Source organism: Microcaecilia unicolor, chromosome 9 (assembly GCF_901765095.1).
Source record: "Microcaecilia unicolor chromosome 9, aMicUni1.1, whole genome shotgun sequence".
Lineage (NCBI taxonomy): Eukaryota > Metazoa > Chordata > Amphibia > Gymnophiona > Siphonopidae > Microcaecilia > Microcaecilia unicolor.
In genome coordinates, this window is record NC_044039.1 from 531770 (window position 1) to 548154 (window position 16385).

General features: G+C 42.8%; 1 protein-coding gene across 2 annotated transcripts in view; it reads left to right on the plus strand.

Moving 5' to 3' along the window:
• Positions 1-16385, plus strand: part of UHRF1BP1L (UHRF1 binding protein 1 like) — an 85626-nt gene that overhangs the window by 38252 nt on the left and 30989 nt on the right. For both annotated transcript variants that reach the window (XM_030214209.1, XM_030214210.1), the window contains exons 8-13: positions 522-702; positions 2867-2950; positions 3803-3985; positions 5075-5193; positions 8755-8896; positions 14846-15039. In XM_030214209.1, coding sequence (XP_030070069.1) covers positions 522-702; positions 2867-2950; positions 3803-3985; positions 5075-5193; positions 8755-8896; positions 14846-15039 — 903 coding nt within the window. The remainder of the gene's footprint in view (positions 1-521; positions 703-2866; positions 2951-3802; positions 3986-5074; positions 5194-8754; positions 8897-14845; positions 15040-16385) is intronic.

The following is a 16385-nucleotide window of genomic DNA, read 5'->3' on the forward strand; positions in this document are numbered from 1 at the left end:
TTTACCGCCTTTTTGAAGGAATTCACTCAAGGCTGTGTACAGTACGAATAGATCAAACATGAGCAGGAGGCAATTAGAGCAGTAAAAATATTCGAACAATACAAAGTATGGCATGGTATACTACTTGCAATGACAACACAATATGTACTAGAACATTATAATTATAGATGTTCAAAACTTAGATGCTTAACTGAAGTGCTGAGCAGTTTTCAAAAGTTGACTCCTTAGCTATAAAGTAAATTGACTTGCAGTGGATCTGGCACACACAGGAAGTCTCTCTCTACATGCACGAAGGCTTTCCTAAATGAATCGGGAAGATAACCTCCTCTTACATGACTCATTTGTGAGCCTTCTTGCTCTGTGCTCATCGGAGGACACTCGTTAAAGGTAAGGAATTGCAGTTTCTGTTGCTCTTGTGCATTTGCTTAGAATGTAATGCGTCCTGATCTAGCACTGAAAAGGTATGAACTAATTCCAAACAAATAGTACCGAAATCTTAATGTAATTCCTCTTTTTTGCAGAGCTCTGTTCCTGCTCCCAGTTCTCAACAAGTTAGAACCCAACAGCCAGCAGCAACTCAGGAGCAAAACCAGGCAATTGTAAAACTCTTCAGTGACTTTGATGTTAAGGAAACGTCACATCACTTATTCATATCACACCTGGACCTTCACATCTGTGATGATATTCACTCACCAGAGAAAGGTAAAGGTGTCCAAATAATCCAAAACCAAGCATTTAACCTTAACACGTTCACTTTTTATCTCCTTGGCTGCTGTTTTCTGAGAACTTTCTGCTTTTACCTCTCTCAAGTGTGAATGCTTTTACCTCATGCCTTTCCCTTTTGCTATTATCCTACTTTTATTGTAAGATCTGCTCTTGGGAATTAATGTTTTATGTTCACTTGTTAGAGCATTAGGTCTGCTGTGTACTGATATTTCCTTTGCTTATCGTTGAACTTGATGAGCTGAGGAAGGAATGCAGGCTGGCAGCATGCAAGCCCTTTCATTTTCTCAACTAAAATAGGGCAGGAACATGTAAGTGCCGGACGTGGATTGGCGGTCCCTGTCTCGTGAATCAGAAAAAAGTAGAGAGATCGCTGATGGCTTTCAAAGTGCTCTGCTCAGACAAATGGTGATGAAACCCACGAGGGAAGGGCAGTGCCAGATCTAGTACTTGCAAATGGAGAAAGTGTATCTAACATCTGAGTTGGTGCCCAGTGAGATTCTGGTGGATCTTAGAGATTTGTTTAAGGATCCCTTAGAGATGGGAGAGGTTCTGTGGGATGGGAGAAGAGCGGATGTGGTCTTGATTCACAAAAATTAAAAAGTGAAAAAACTTCTTTCTCATAAATATTCAGAAGTTTTACAAAGATATTAAGGAAAGAGACATTCCAGTATCTTCAGTGAGTTATGCAAGACAACTTCCAGTACTTATCTGAAATGCTGTTTGACATGTTTTTTTTTTTTTAATGAGCTGTTCCAGGTCCCTGACATGGACCATGGTTTGCACTGGCTGCTTCAGGGAAACCCTCCAGTAGATGATGAAAGATGAGACTTTCTTCCAAATATTTGAAATATAATGAAAACAAAACAACCCCAACAGTTTAACAAGAACTTCAATACAATAACCAAACACACTGAAAAACATTTTATAGCAGATTGAAAGATACCTCTGACATTCATTTCATGTTCCAAGCTGCTGATGTCATTTTACCTCCCGATTTAGTACCAATGGTGCATCAGTTCTTCAACTGTTGATCCATTGTTGTAACATTACATCCACGCACAGTTTTAAACCTATCCAACACTAATATTTCAATTCAGCCAAAGTATTCTGTTGCATTTATACAACTGACTGCAGAAGTACATTAGATACTGGAATATCACGTTAGATGATGTCTTTCTCCTTAATGAGCTTTGAGACATTCGAATAATTTATTTATGAGAAGTTTTGAGAATTTTTTTACTTCTGGGATAAGGCCCATCTTCAAGTCTTTGCTTAAAGCCCACCTCTTCAATGCTGCGTTCGGCACCTAACTCTTTCAGGAAATCCAGACTGCCCCAATTTGACTGCCCCTATCAGACTGACTGCTCACGTGTCCTTTAGATTGTAAGCTCTTTGAGCAGGGACTGTCCTATGTTAAATTGTACAGCGCTGCGTAACCCTAGTAGCACTTTAGAAATGTTAAGTAGTAGTAGTATACAAAGATCAAAACTGGTCAAGACATTTTGTTTATGGCAAATAGCTGAGGCAGTGACCATTGACTCTAAAAATCATTTTGCTGACCACTGCCGGCGTTAAACTGGAAGTTCAGTTCTGGGCCACTAAATTTGTGCTTATAGGGAGCCGGCTGAACGGTGTCCGGTTTAATGTGAGCTTCTGTACTTAATCTGCAATGAAGAACCACATAAAGAGAGAACCGCTATGCATGTAACATAGTAGATGACGGCAGAAAAAGACCTGCACGGTCCATCCAGTCTGCCCAACAAGATAAACTCATATGTGCTACTTTTTGTGTATACCTTACCTTGATTTGTACCTGTCTTTTTCAGGGCACAGACCGTATAAGTCTGCCCAGCACTATCCCCGTCTCCCAACCACCATGTAGTTATCTTAACCAGCCAAGTTCCGAATATTGGCACCTAACTGCTCCCAGAATGCCACGGAACATGCCCGGTTAGCCCTGGACAGGCGATTGAAGCTCCTGGCCGTTTAAATCCGTTTGAAAATTGGGCCCATAATTTTTAAGATGTACGTTTTTCACTCATTTCTGGGGGATTCTTTTTTTCTCGGCGGATTGGTCCAACTTAACATCATTTCTTTATGAACAGATGAGCTGAATGTTAAACACTCTGATCTCTTGCAGGATTTAATAGGCGGATTACAGGAGGGGCTATGCAGCTCTCATTCAGCCAACTGACTGTGGACTATTATCCTTCCCACAGAGCAGGTATGATGTGGATTTATTTTGAAGGATATTTTACTGGGGTATTCTGTGACAGTGCCAGAAGTGTTTGTTATCAACTGCTTGGTTTGTTTCTCTGGAACTGGCGTTAAAGTTTTACTAAGTTACTAATGAATAGATGTAATGGATGGATCAGGAGGGAGTATTCAGTTGCTATGTTGCTGATTTTTCCCCCCCCCTGACCATAGTGGAACTGTGTGGGTGGACTGGAGCGGAGACGGGAGTCATGTGGGCTCTGGCTGTATTAGGTGTTGGTGCCTGTATAGCTAACCAGGTAGGTAGGGCCACATAAATAGCAGGCCCTGTGTTGCCCAGTGTGGTTTTGATGTTTCTGTCCATCTGAGGGTGTGGGCTGAGTGCCCCTGGTCCTGTCACCCCCTACCCGAGAGTGTGGGCCAAGTGCCTGTGATCCTGTCGCTACCTTCCCGAGGGTGTAGGCTGAGTGCCCGTGGTCTTGTCACCGCCTACCCCAAGGAGGTTTAATAAGACAGGAGACGGCATGACATCAAAAAGTTGAGGCCGTCTCCGCCACGCAGCTGCCATATTAGTGAACCCTAAACTATCAGGTGTATCCTTAAATCTTTCCTTCCCGCTCTTCCCTCACATGCTTTTAAAGTTTTCAGCCTGATTTGGTCTGCACATTTTTATTTAATGGGTCAGTGCATTTTTATGCTTTTCTTGGCTCAAACTTACCTGTTGACTTATACACACGTATACAATGGACCTGAAAGTACTTTGAAAAACGTCCTTGGCTAAAATCATTTTACATTTATAATTCTTTAGAAAAGGTTTTGTGAAAATTCTAATAAAAAATGTAAGTTTTGCTTGTAATTGCAGGTGACAGCTGTTTCCATTGGATGCACTATGGTGATGCCACTAAAACCAGATGTGGATGGGCAACAGAATTGTTCCAGGAGTTCAAGTCCAGTATAGAGATGCTTAAACAGGCCGTGAAGGACCAGAGTGTGAGGTCGCCAACGAAATCCCCAGACCACAGCTGTCCTCAGCACTTGAATACAGGTACTTGAAATTGATGGTGGGAGGCGGGGATAGTGCTGGGCAGACTTATACGGTCTGTGCCAGTGCTGGTGGTTGGGAGGCGGGGATAGTGCTGGGCAGACTTATACGGTCTGTGCCAGAGCCAGTGGTGGGCAGCGGGACTGGTGGTTGGGAGGCGGGGATAGTGCTGGACAGACTTGTACGGTCTGTGCCAGAGCCGGTGGTTGGGAGGCGGGGCTGGTGGTTGGGAGGTGAGGATAGTACTGGGCAGACTTATACGGTCTGTGCCAGAGCCGGTGGTTGGGAGGAGGGGCTGGTGGTTGGGAGGATAGTGCTGGACAGACTTATACGGTCTGTGCCAGAGCCGGTGGTTGGGAGGAGGGGCTGGTGGTTGGGAGGCGGGGATAGTGCTGGGCAGACTTATACGGTCTGTGCCCTGAAGAGCACAGGTACAAATCAAAGTAGGGTATACACAAAAAGCAGCAAATATGAGTTATCTTGTTGGGCAGACTGGATGGACCATGCAGGTCTTTTTTTCTGCCGTCATCTACTATGTTACTATGACACGCAACTGGAGCTCAATGTTGGACTTATTGTTTTGTGGGTGTATTGCTCAGGAATTGAAAGAAAGGGCTAACTGGAGGGACAAGTCTACACGTATTTTGCTTCAGAATTTTTAGTACAAGAACAGTGTTGGGCAGACTTCTACGGTCTGTGCCCTGATTGTGACTGAATAGATAGGGATGGGCTGGAGTGTAAATTGTAAGGGGCTTCGACGTTAGCTTCAGAACTTAGTACAAGAAGAGTGCTGGGTAGACTTCTGTGGTCTGTGTCCTGAGAAAGGCAAGGACAAATCAAACTTGGGTATAAAGTATCACATACCATGTAAAATGAGTTTATCTTGTTGGGCAGACTGGATGGACCGTTCAGGTCTTTATTTGCTGTCATTTACTATGTTACTATGTAATTGGACTGAACATTAAAATCAGACATCAGTTTTTGAACATAAAGTATATGGTAGTTCAGTTATCCATAACTTACAGTTCCAGTGACTGTTCTCTCGTAATGGAAATTAATTATTTGGTATGAATTCCTCTTTTTACCCTGCAGGTAAGGAGCAGGAACCCAAAGGAACATCTGCAGATCCCTCCCTCCTACTCCAGCAACCAGAGGCCAAATTGATGTCCAGTTCTGTGGTGGTTCAACTTGCAGACTTTAATATTTACCAGGTAGATTCATGTAAAGGTGCAACTTTGGATTCAATTGACTTTCTTCTTCCCCCTTCAACATTCTTAGACATACTTTGGGGTTAAGTATATTCTATAAAGCAGTTTGTAACAATTTTCCTGTAGCTGAGCTGAAGCCGTTATCTTCTGCCCCTTTCAAAATCTTATTCTATTTCACACCTTCTAGTTATTGCCCCAGATTTCTTTCCCAGGTCACTGTATGCTTCTCTTTTGGATCCTGCTGAGTACTACTACTACTAACTACTTATCATTTCTAAAGCGCTACTAGACGTACGCAGCACTGTACACTTGAACATGAAGAGACAGTCCCTGCTCCACAGAGTTTACAATGTAAACAAGACAAACAGGACAAATAAGGGATAAGGAGAAAGAGTAGCAAGATTCCGGAATCCCAAAGAGCAGCAAGATTCTAGAATCCCAAAGACTAGCAAAGATTCCGGAATCCCAAAGAGTAGCAAGATTCCGGAATCCCAAAGACTAGCAAAGATTCCGGAATCCCAAAGAGTAGCAAGATTCCGGAATCCCAAAGACTACTACTACTACTTATTTCTATAGCGCTACTAGATGTACACAGCACTGTACACTTGAACATGACGAGACAGTCCCTGCTCGACAGAGCTTACAATCTAATTAAGACAGACAAACAGGACAAACAAGAGATAAGGGAATATTAAAGTGAGGATGATAAAATAAGGGTTCTGAACAAAGTGAATAAGGGTTAGGAGTTAAAAGCAGCATCAAAAAGGTGGGCTTTTAATTAAAGACTTGACACGGCATCGTGTTTTGGTTTTATGTGCCTGCCTCAGGAGTCTGTAGCTGACAGGCAACCCCAGCCTCCCTTCTTCCTGCTTCCCACTGCTACAAAGGCAACGGAGAATTCCTTCCCTGAACTGCTGTATGTCTTCTGCTAGGCTGGGGCCTTCTGTGAACAGCCACCATTCAGCAAAGGTGCAACCAGCCTGCAGCCAGCACTCCTCCGTCCTGCGCAGGCCGCACAGTCCCGCCGACACCACACAAGAGGCACCAGACTCCCTCTCCTCCATGCTGCCACATGTCACTTCCGCCACCACCGAGTAGTAGTGCTGCTGCTGTTGGTACGGACCAACTTGTATAATGCGGATAATATGCCTCTTCTCCCAGAGAAATGGAAAGGTCTCCTCTTAGGTCGCACAAGTCCACCTCTACTTTGTACCCTAGTTCTTATGGAGAACATAATAGTTTCCTTCATACCATCCTTAAAAGTGCTTGGAGTGACTAGATAATACTACGACCTTTCAACAAAATATATCCAATACAGTTAAGAGTTGCTTCTTTAGGCTGAAAATGGTATTCTCTTGTCATCTCTTTTCCAAACCTGCCCTCCAAATTCTCAGTCGCTGTCTTGTAATCTCCAATTTAGACTATTGCAACACCCTCCTACAAGGAACGTGGACCAGCAATATACAACAGCTTCATATTGTTCAGCACTCGGCTATAAAGTTAAGAAATTTTAAGGGAAGAACAGCGACGCCAAGTATTAGAATCTCTTACAAAATCCTACTGACCACCACTCTGGATCCCCTCTGAATTTATCACAATTGTTAGTACCTTACTCCCCATCTAGAATCCTCTGATCCTTGCAACACAGCTCCATCATTTAGATGCCATCCAAAATAAGATTTTTTCAGCGTTGTCTGTCCTTTGTTATGGAATGATCTTCTTCTTCATCTCAGCCTTGAGTTGTTGATAAATTTAAATATTGCACCCGGTACTCAAAGTTGGTTCCTTCCTGCAGTGATACAGAGACATCATGATAAAGGAGAAAACCTTTATGTATAATCCAAAAGAGAACACCAAGGAGTCGTCAGCGCCAAAATCAAATTGTCCTAATCTTTATTCAGCTCCACAGGTATACAAGACCCGACACGGAGCCGTGTTTTGACGGGACTAACCCGTCCGCTTCAGGAGTCATACACTAAACATAAACACAAATGTAAAACATTAAAAAAAACACATTGGGAAATATGTGTATAAGTGTCCATAATTATGTATAACAGATAGCTGGTACCACAGTGAATGAAATGTGACGATAAACACACTGTATTGGTAAAAAAGTGAATAAAGAAATGATCAAAAAAACAATAGTGAAAAAATGGGACCACTATATAATGCAAGAAATAAAAAATGAGATATATCGAAAAACAAGAGAAGAAATGTATATTATGTAAACAGGGGATAACAGTACTGCATGAACTAACTTTCATGTAAAAATCTCAAATAGAAAGCTTTAAAACAAAACATCACAGTATAGAGGGTAGATTTAAGGGTGACCTAGTGGTTAGGGTGGTGGACTTTGGTCCTGGGGAACTGAGGAACTGAGTTCGATTCCCACTTCAGGCACAGGCAGCTCCTTGTGACTCTGGGCAAGTCACTTAACCCTCCATTGCCCCATGTAAGCCGCATTGAGCCTGCCATGAGTGGGAAAGCGCAGGGTACAAATGTAACAAAAATAAAATAGATACTATTGGAGATTCTACATGGAATGTTGCTACTATTGGAGATTCTACATGGAATGTTGCTATTCCACTAGCAACATTCCATGTACAAGGCTGCGCAGGCTTCTGTTTCTGTGAGTCTGACGTCCTGCATGTACGTGCAGGACGTCAGACTCACAGAAGCAGAAGCCTGCGCGGCCACATTGGTGATCTGCAAGGGCCGACTTTTCTACATTCCATGTAGAATCTCAAATAGTAGCAACAGTGGAGGAGTGGCCTAGTGGTTAGGGTGGTGGACTTTGGTCCTGAGGAACTGAGTTCGATTCCCACTGCAGGCACAGGCAGCTCCTTGTGACTCTGGGCAAGTCACTTAACCCTCCATTGCCCCATGTAAGCTGCATTGAGCCTGCCATGAGTGGGAAAGCGCAGGGTACAAATGTAACAAAAATAAAATAGATACTACTGGAGATTCTACATGGAATGTTGCTATTCCACTAGCAACATTCCATGTAGAAGGCTGCGCAGGCTTCTGTTTCTGTGAGTCTGACGTCCTGCACGGCCACATTGGTGATCTGCAAGGGCCGACTTCTACATGGAATGTTGCTAGTGGAATAGCAACGTTCCATGTAGAATCTCAAATAGTAGCAACAGTGGAGGAGTGGCCTAGTGGTTAGGGTGGTGGAGTTTGGTCCTGAGGAACTGAGTTCAATTCCCACTTCAGGCATAGGCAGCTCCTTGTGACTCTGGGCAAGTCACTTAACCCTCCATTGCCCCATGTAAGCTGCATTGAGCCTGCCATGAGTGGGAAAGCGCGGGGTACAAATGTAACAAAAATAAATAAATAAATAAAATACTCTCCACAGAAAGGGTGGTGGTTTCATTGAATTGTCTGCCAGTGGAGGTGGTGGAAGCACCAATAGACACTGAATCCAAAAAAGCCTTGAGGAAGTGCTGATCTGAGATGAAGGGAAAACAGAGATCAATTGGGCAAGTTAGTTGGGCCTCACGGTCCTTATTTGCCGTCATAGTCTCTGTTTTCTATGTTTCTTTCACAGAATTTATTTTGTAGGTTTCCACAGCAGACCAGTGCCGTTCCTCCCCTAAAGCATTGATTTCCTGCAATAAGAAAACGCTCTACCTCCCAAAAGAGATGTCGGCTGTTCACATTGAATTTACGGAGTATTACTTTCCAGATGCAAAGGATTTCCCAAGTAAGATCTGTTCTTTTAATTAAAGTACTGAAAAAACCCTGCAACCCCGTTGTTTTCCCCACTAGATGTTCCTTCTTCTCTGTTCCCCCTTGACTTTGTTGATGTTCATTCTTTATAAAAATTGTTAGCCACATAGAGCCTGCTATGTTGGGAATAGGTGGGATATAAATACATCTGTCTGTCAATCAGAGCAAAAAGAAATACGTTCGAAGCACAGGCACTTGAACTCTCTGGGCGGGTACCTGGGGTCTCTAGGGAAGTACCTTAAGGGGGGCTTGCCACATCTTTTAGTGGGAAAGTGCATATACATAAGTGGCAAGAGATTAGCATAGCTTTCAAAGGAGGTGATGAAGGAGTAAGAGGGAATTAGCATTTGAAGGGTATAAGAGGTCTGAGAGAGAAAAATGGGGAAGAATATTTGAAAAAGCTAAAAGAAACATGAAATTTAGTGAAGATAGCCGAGGTGCTAGGAGGGGAAAAGATGGGGAAAGCAGTAAACCCAGGTGTGTTAGTGGAATGGAGAAAAGGGGCAATGTGTATAGACACAATCACATGGTAACAGTCAGCAAATAAAGACCAGCATGGCCCATCCAGTCTACCCAGGAAGGAAATGTAGGGACTTGGCTGCTGCTCTGAGCAGATCGTGCAGGTTGCGTCCTCTGTGCCTTTTGTTTTAGGATTGTAGCAGCTGCTCCACACAGGTTAGGCTTCTCTGTCATTTGGTTTCTTTTGATTATATCCTCTGTTTTTATCCCACACTAATGAGAAAAAAGCAAATACTAAAGAAAATTATTCTACACTCATCTAACAAGAGGTTAGAGAAGGGGCAGGTGATAGAGGGGGATAAATATTACACAATTTATAGAATGGACAATTTGGAACTAACAAAATAGAAGATGGACAAAGCTATGGATTTAAAAAGGAAACTCTTTCTACTGTTCCACAAAGGAGTCTGTTCAGTGCGTTTTTTCCAGTGAAAAAGGTGCCGATACTCAAATGTCAGGCCACCCTTCAGCGGGTAGGGTGATCACTGAGGGACCCACCCCACAATAGCCAGGCCCCTTGCAACCAGTCACAGAATCTATGACAAGTCAGAATTGGTGTGTAGAGCCTGAGATCTTTCATTAAAACTTGGAGATCATGGATCAATTTTAGCAGACAATAGAAAAGGTGCCGGTACTCAGTACCCCCAAGTACCCCCTCAAAAAAAGCCCTGAGACTGTTAATTATAAACTGAGAAGTGTGGAGTTGGTTCCCAAGGTGGCAGATACGTTAACTGCTGTTACCACATCCTCTGGCAATGAGTTCCAGGGCTTAACTATTCTTTGAGTGAAAAAATATTTCCTCCTATTTGTTTTAAATGTGTTTCCGTGTAATTTCATTGAGTTTGTTTGTTTTTAGATGGACATGGGGGAAGCCACTGCTTGCCCTGGGATTGGTAGCATGGAATGTTGCTACTAATTGGGATTCTGCCAGGTACTTGTGATCTGCATTGGCCGCCGTTGAATCAGGATATTGGGCTATATGGACCATTGGTCTGACCCAGTATGGCTATTCTTCTGTTGTGTATTCAGTGTTGATAGTTTGTAAACTGTTTGACACTAAGCAAAACTGTGGTATGTTAACTCATTAAATCCAATAATTTGATTCAGTATCTCCTGATCTTCTACTCTACATGAATGTCTATCAGCAGTAGCGAATTGGCTGTCAACAAATCAGCTGAGACTTAATCTCACTAAATCTTAGACCATGAGGATTACTGATTTGTACTAAACACCCAACAACTGCCCAGTTATTCTTATCTATGAGCTTCCCCTATTTTCCTCACTACAAATATGGACATTCAGTGGGACTGGAGGAGTAGCCTAATGGTTAGTGCAGTGGGCTGAGAACCTGGGAAACTGGGTTCGATTCCTGCTGCAGCTCCTTGTGACCCTGGGCAGGTCACATAAATCCTTCATTGTCCCAGGTATAAAATGTAAATTGTGAGCCCACTAGGGACAGAGAAAATACCTCTACATAATATATATATGTATAATACATAATATATATAGAACCACTTTGGTTGTACCACAGAAAGGTGCAATATCAAATCAATGACCCTTTACTGTTTCCTTACGACTGGTTCAGTTGCGTTTGGCAGGTCTTGGGATTTCAGCTTCTCATTCATTCACTCTTACTCTTTACCTGTTTCCCCTGGATCTCTTCCCCTCATTTTAGGTGTAGGTGTTTGGGGCTTCTGGGATTTATGCATCTCAGTGGCTGCTGGGAATTGTTCAGTCATTGAATGGTGTGTTTTCTTATGCTGACTGTGCTGGAGCACTGGGCTGTGAGAGGTGGCCTGCTTAAAAAAAAACAAAACTTTTAAATTGGAAGCAAGATGTCGAGAAAAGCTGTAATCCTGTTGTCTCTTAAGGGTTCCAGCCTCAACTTGTATCTACATGGGTGTTTTCTACAGACTTCTAGCACACATGAAGAAGCTGGACAAAGATCTGATTGATGATATTTATAAGCTGGGAATGAAAAGGGAGGTGCTGTTGCTGGGAGATTTCAACTTGCCTCATGTGGATTGGAACGTCTCATTGACAGAATGGGAAAGAAACGGAGAGGTTGTGGATCCTGCCAAAGTACTTTGCTGAGATAATGGCTGACAACTGGATCTTGTGCTCAGAAATGGAGAAAGCAGTGTCCAGGTTTATGGTTTAATGATATACCGCCTTTCCTCGTCATATGTAACAAAGCTGTTTACAATACAAACATCCCAAGGAAAAGAACGTGATTATTATACAGGAAAGGGACAGTTAAGGAAAACCACAATAGTAGTGGGAGAGATTTTATCCCTGGAGTGTTGCTCGCCACCGACTGCAGAGGGAAAGGCCTGAAGAAACAGATGAGTTTTAAGGGCATAAATAAACCTGGAGAAAGAGGCCTCAAGACATAGTGACCCTGAGAGAATTCCATAGGGATAAAATAGAAAACAAATGGTCTAGTAGAATCTAGGTGAGCAAGAGATACCAGCGGGAGAACAAATCTACCTTCATGCAATGAACGCAGATTCCTCACTGGAACGTGGAGAAGAATCAGTGAAGAGAGAGGGTTATGTAACACTTTCAGTCGATGTAAGAATTTTAAATTGAACCTAGGTAATAGTGATCATCACATAAATGAGAGCTAAAGTGGATTTCAGGGTACCTTAAAAATCAGCTGATGGCATAGGTAGACATAGGAGAAGTGGAGAGACAATGATAAGAGATCTTTATATAAGGAAAGTAAACAAAAATAAGAGAACAGGAAGCTGATTACTACTATTACTACTATTTAGCATTTCTATAGCGCTACAAGGCGTACGCAGCGCTGCACAAACATAGAAGAAAGACAGTCCCTGCTCAAAGAGCTTACAATCTAATAGACAAAAAATAAATTAAGTAAACAAATCAAATCAATTAATGTGAACGGGAAGGAAGAGAGGAGGGTAGGTGGAGGCAGGTGGTTACAAGTGGTTACGAGTCAAAAGCAATGTTAAAGAGGTGGGCTTTCAGTCTAGATTTAAAGGTGGCCAAGGATGGGGCAAGACGTAGGGGCAAGTACCTGGCAGAAACCCAAATAGTAGCAACATTCCATGTAGAACCCCAAAGAGTAGCAAGATTCCATTCAGAATCCTAAGTACATAAGTATTGCCATACTGGGACAGACCGAAGATCCATCAAGCCCAGCATCCCGTTTCCAACAGTGGCCAATCCAGGTCACAAGTACTACTACTACTATTTAGCATTTCTATAGCGCTACAAGGCATACGCAGCGCTGCACAAACATAGAAGAAAGACAGTCCCTGCTCAAAGAGCTTACAATCTAATAGACAAAAAATAAATTAAGTAAGCAAATCAAATCAATTAATGTGAACGGGAAGGAAGAGAGGAGGGTAGGTGGAGGCGAGTGGTTACAAGTGGTTACGAGTCAAAAGCAATGTTAAAGAGGTGGGCTTTCAGTCTAGATTTAAAGGTGGCCAAGGATGGGGCAAGACGTAGGGGCTCAGGAAGTTTATTCCAGGCGTAGGGTGCAGCGAGACAGAAGGCGCGAAGTCTGGAGTTGGCAGTAGTGGAGAAGGGAACAGATAAGAAGGATTTATCCATGGAGCGGAGTGCACGGGAAGGGGTGTAGGGAAGGACGAGTGTGGAGAGATACTACTACTACTACTATTTAGCATTTTTATAGCGCTACAAGGCGTACGCAGCGCTGCACAAACATAGAAGAAAGACAGTCTCTGCTCAAAGAGCTATGTAATAAAAGTGAGCCAAGTATAGGACAATCAAGCCATTGTGACATCACTGATGAGGTTGGCTCTTATTGGTGGCCTGAGGCATTATGACATCACAATATCACCTCTGATTACAAGAGACTACTACTACTACTATTTAGCATTTCTATAGCGCTACAAGGCGTACGCAGCGCTGCACAAACATAGAAGAAAGACAGTCCCTGCTCAAAGAGCTATGTAATAAAAGTGAGCCAGTATAGGACAATCAAGCCATTGTGACATCACTGATGAGGTTGGCTCTTATTGGTGGCCTGAGGCATTATGACATCACAATATCACCTCTGATTACAAGAGACTACTACTACTACTATTTAGCATTTCTATAGCGCTACAAGGCGTACGCAGCGCTGCACAAACATAGAAGAACGACAGTCCCTGCTCAAAGAGCTTACAATCTAATAGACAAAAAATAAATTAAGTAAGCAAATCAAATCAATTAATGTGAACGGGAAGGAAGAGAGGAGGGTAGGTGGAGGCGAGTGGTTACAAGTGGTTACGAGTCAAAAGCAATGTTAAAGAGGTGATATGGTTCTTCAAGCAAGTGGTTGAAAAAATAATGACAAAGGAGGTGGTGTTTAAGAAATACAGAAGAACATAACAAACGGAGTATGGAAAAGATTACCAGTTGAACTCAAAGAAATGAAGAGGGAAATAGCAAAAGCACAGGCAGAAGAAAGAAAACAGCTAAAGTTGTAAAAAGAGTTGACAAGACCTTTGTGAGATATATTGGGGAAAGGAGAAAAGCTAGGAATTGAATTGTTGGACTGAAAGACTATGTGGAGACTGATTAGGATAAAGCACATGCACCAAGCAAGTTCTTTTCTTCAGTGTTTATGGAAGAAGATCCTGGAGAAGGATCACGGTCGACTGCTGAAGGAATATTTTGCACTGTTCATGGAAGAAAGTGGACACAAAGCTGTGGGATCAGATGGGATACATCTCAGAATACTGAGGGAGCTCAGAGAAATCCTGATGGGACTTCGTAAGAATTTATTTACTAGATCTTTAGAGACAGAAGTGCTTCCTTGGGATAGATGAGTGGATGTGGTGCTTCTTCACAAAAGCAGTGAGAGGAAAGAAGTGGAAAACTACAGACTGGGAACAGGAAGGTGATCACATTTGCAGAAGACATTAAATTATTCAAAGTTGTTAACTCACAAGAGGATTGAGAGAAATTGCAAGAGGCTCATGCAAGACTGGGTGACTGGACATTCAGATAATGCGAACAAGAATGGTTACAGCGGTTAGAATATATGGGTTTAAGAAAGGTTTGGACAAGTTCCTGGAGGAGAAGTCCATAGTCTGCTATTGACAGAGAGATGGGGGAAGCCAGTGCTTCTCCGTGGGATCGGTAGCATGAAATCTTGCTACTATTTGGGATTCTGCCAGATACTTCTGATCTGGATTGACCACTGTTAGAAGCAAGAGACTGGGCTAGATGGACCCATTGTTCTGACCAGTATGGCTATTCTTATGTTCTTATGGAAGAAGTGTAAAGCAAGTTACATAGGGAAGCACAACCCAAACTGTAGTTATACGATTCTAGACTAATGGGTTTTGTTAGATCCTCCAGCAATAAAATATATAAAAATGTAGATTTATTTCTAAATGTGACTTGCATTTTTCTCACCCAGTTCCATCTCCCAACCTGTACATGCAGTTGAATGCACTGCAGCTGGTTCTGGATGAGAGGAGCATCTTGTGGCTGAACCAGTTTCTTTTGGATTTGACACAGTCACTACATCAGTTCATGGCCATGTACAAGTTGAATGACAACTCCAAGTCTGATGAACATATTGATATCAGGGTGGATGGATTAATGCTGAAGGTAAGATACGGGTTATTTTCTAAATGACAGAAAATATGCATTCCTATGAGCTATATGCTTTCCTCCTGAAAAACTCTTCCCTTCGTTTTTCATGGAATTTGGCATAACCAGCTCCGTTCTTCGTACCATATGGATACTTTTGTCCTGCCCCACATCTCTCTCCTGTCTAAGGAGTCACTGTTAAACAGGGGCTCCCTAAATTCTCCCAGGTTGAATTTTTAAATTAAACTGTTAGTTCTTATTTCTTTAACTTCTCTTTTATTCCTTTCTTATCAGCTACTCAGAGCAGTATAGGACTGAGGAGGAAAGACAACAAAATTACCTAGATAAGGATTGATTTTCTTGTGACATTCATAACTGGAAAATAACTTTAACTAGAGTAGTGTCAATAGGAACAAGTGCATTTTGGGTCAGAAGTCCTCCTGTGTTGGAAAAGCCTGACGAGGAAAATGTAAGGAATTTTATCAGAAGACTAGTAAAAAAGCCCCGTTTCTGATGCAAATGAAACGGGGGCTAGCAATGTTTTCTTCTGTGTGCATGTGGGAGTGTGTGTGTCCCTGCCCTCTGGCCTCTCTCCCCTCCCCCCTCTGAGTCCTTCACTGTTACAGAGCCAGCGATTTGATTTCGTGCTCTGCTGTTTTCCTTCACTGACTGTGTTACAGAGAGGGCGGGGCAGACACTCATAGGGAAACCGGATATCTCGCCCCCTTCACACTTCCGGCTGGAGGCTTCATAGAACGTTGGTGTTGCTTTTTATATAGAGAGAAGATGTCCTCTACTTGGCTCACTTTTATTACATAGAGCAGTGATTTAACCTATTGTGATGTCATAGTGGCTCATTCCACCAATAAGAGCCAACCTCATTAGTGATGTCACAATGGCTTGATTGTATAGAATGTTTGTACGTTTGGGAAGCTTGCCAGGTGCCCTTGGCCTGGATTGGCCGCTGTCGTGGACAGGATGTTGGGCTCGATGGACCCTTGGTCTTTTCCCAGTGTGGCATTACTTATGGAATTACTAGTAAAAAAGCCCCGTTTCTGATGCAAATGAAACGGGGGCTAGCAATGTTTTCTTCTGTGTGCATGTGGGAGTGTGTGTGTCCCTGCCCTCTGGCCTCTCTCCCCTCCCCCCTCTGAGTCCTTCACTGTTACAGAGCCAGCGATTTGATTTCGTGCTCTGCTGTTTTCCTTCACTGACTGTGTTACAGAGAGAGCGGGGCAGACACTCATAGGGAAACCGGATATCTCGCCCCCTTCACACTTCCGGCTGGAGGCTTCATAGAACGTTGGTGTTGCTTTTTATATAGAGAGATTGTTGAAAAATACTTTGTGTTGTATTTGGATTTC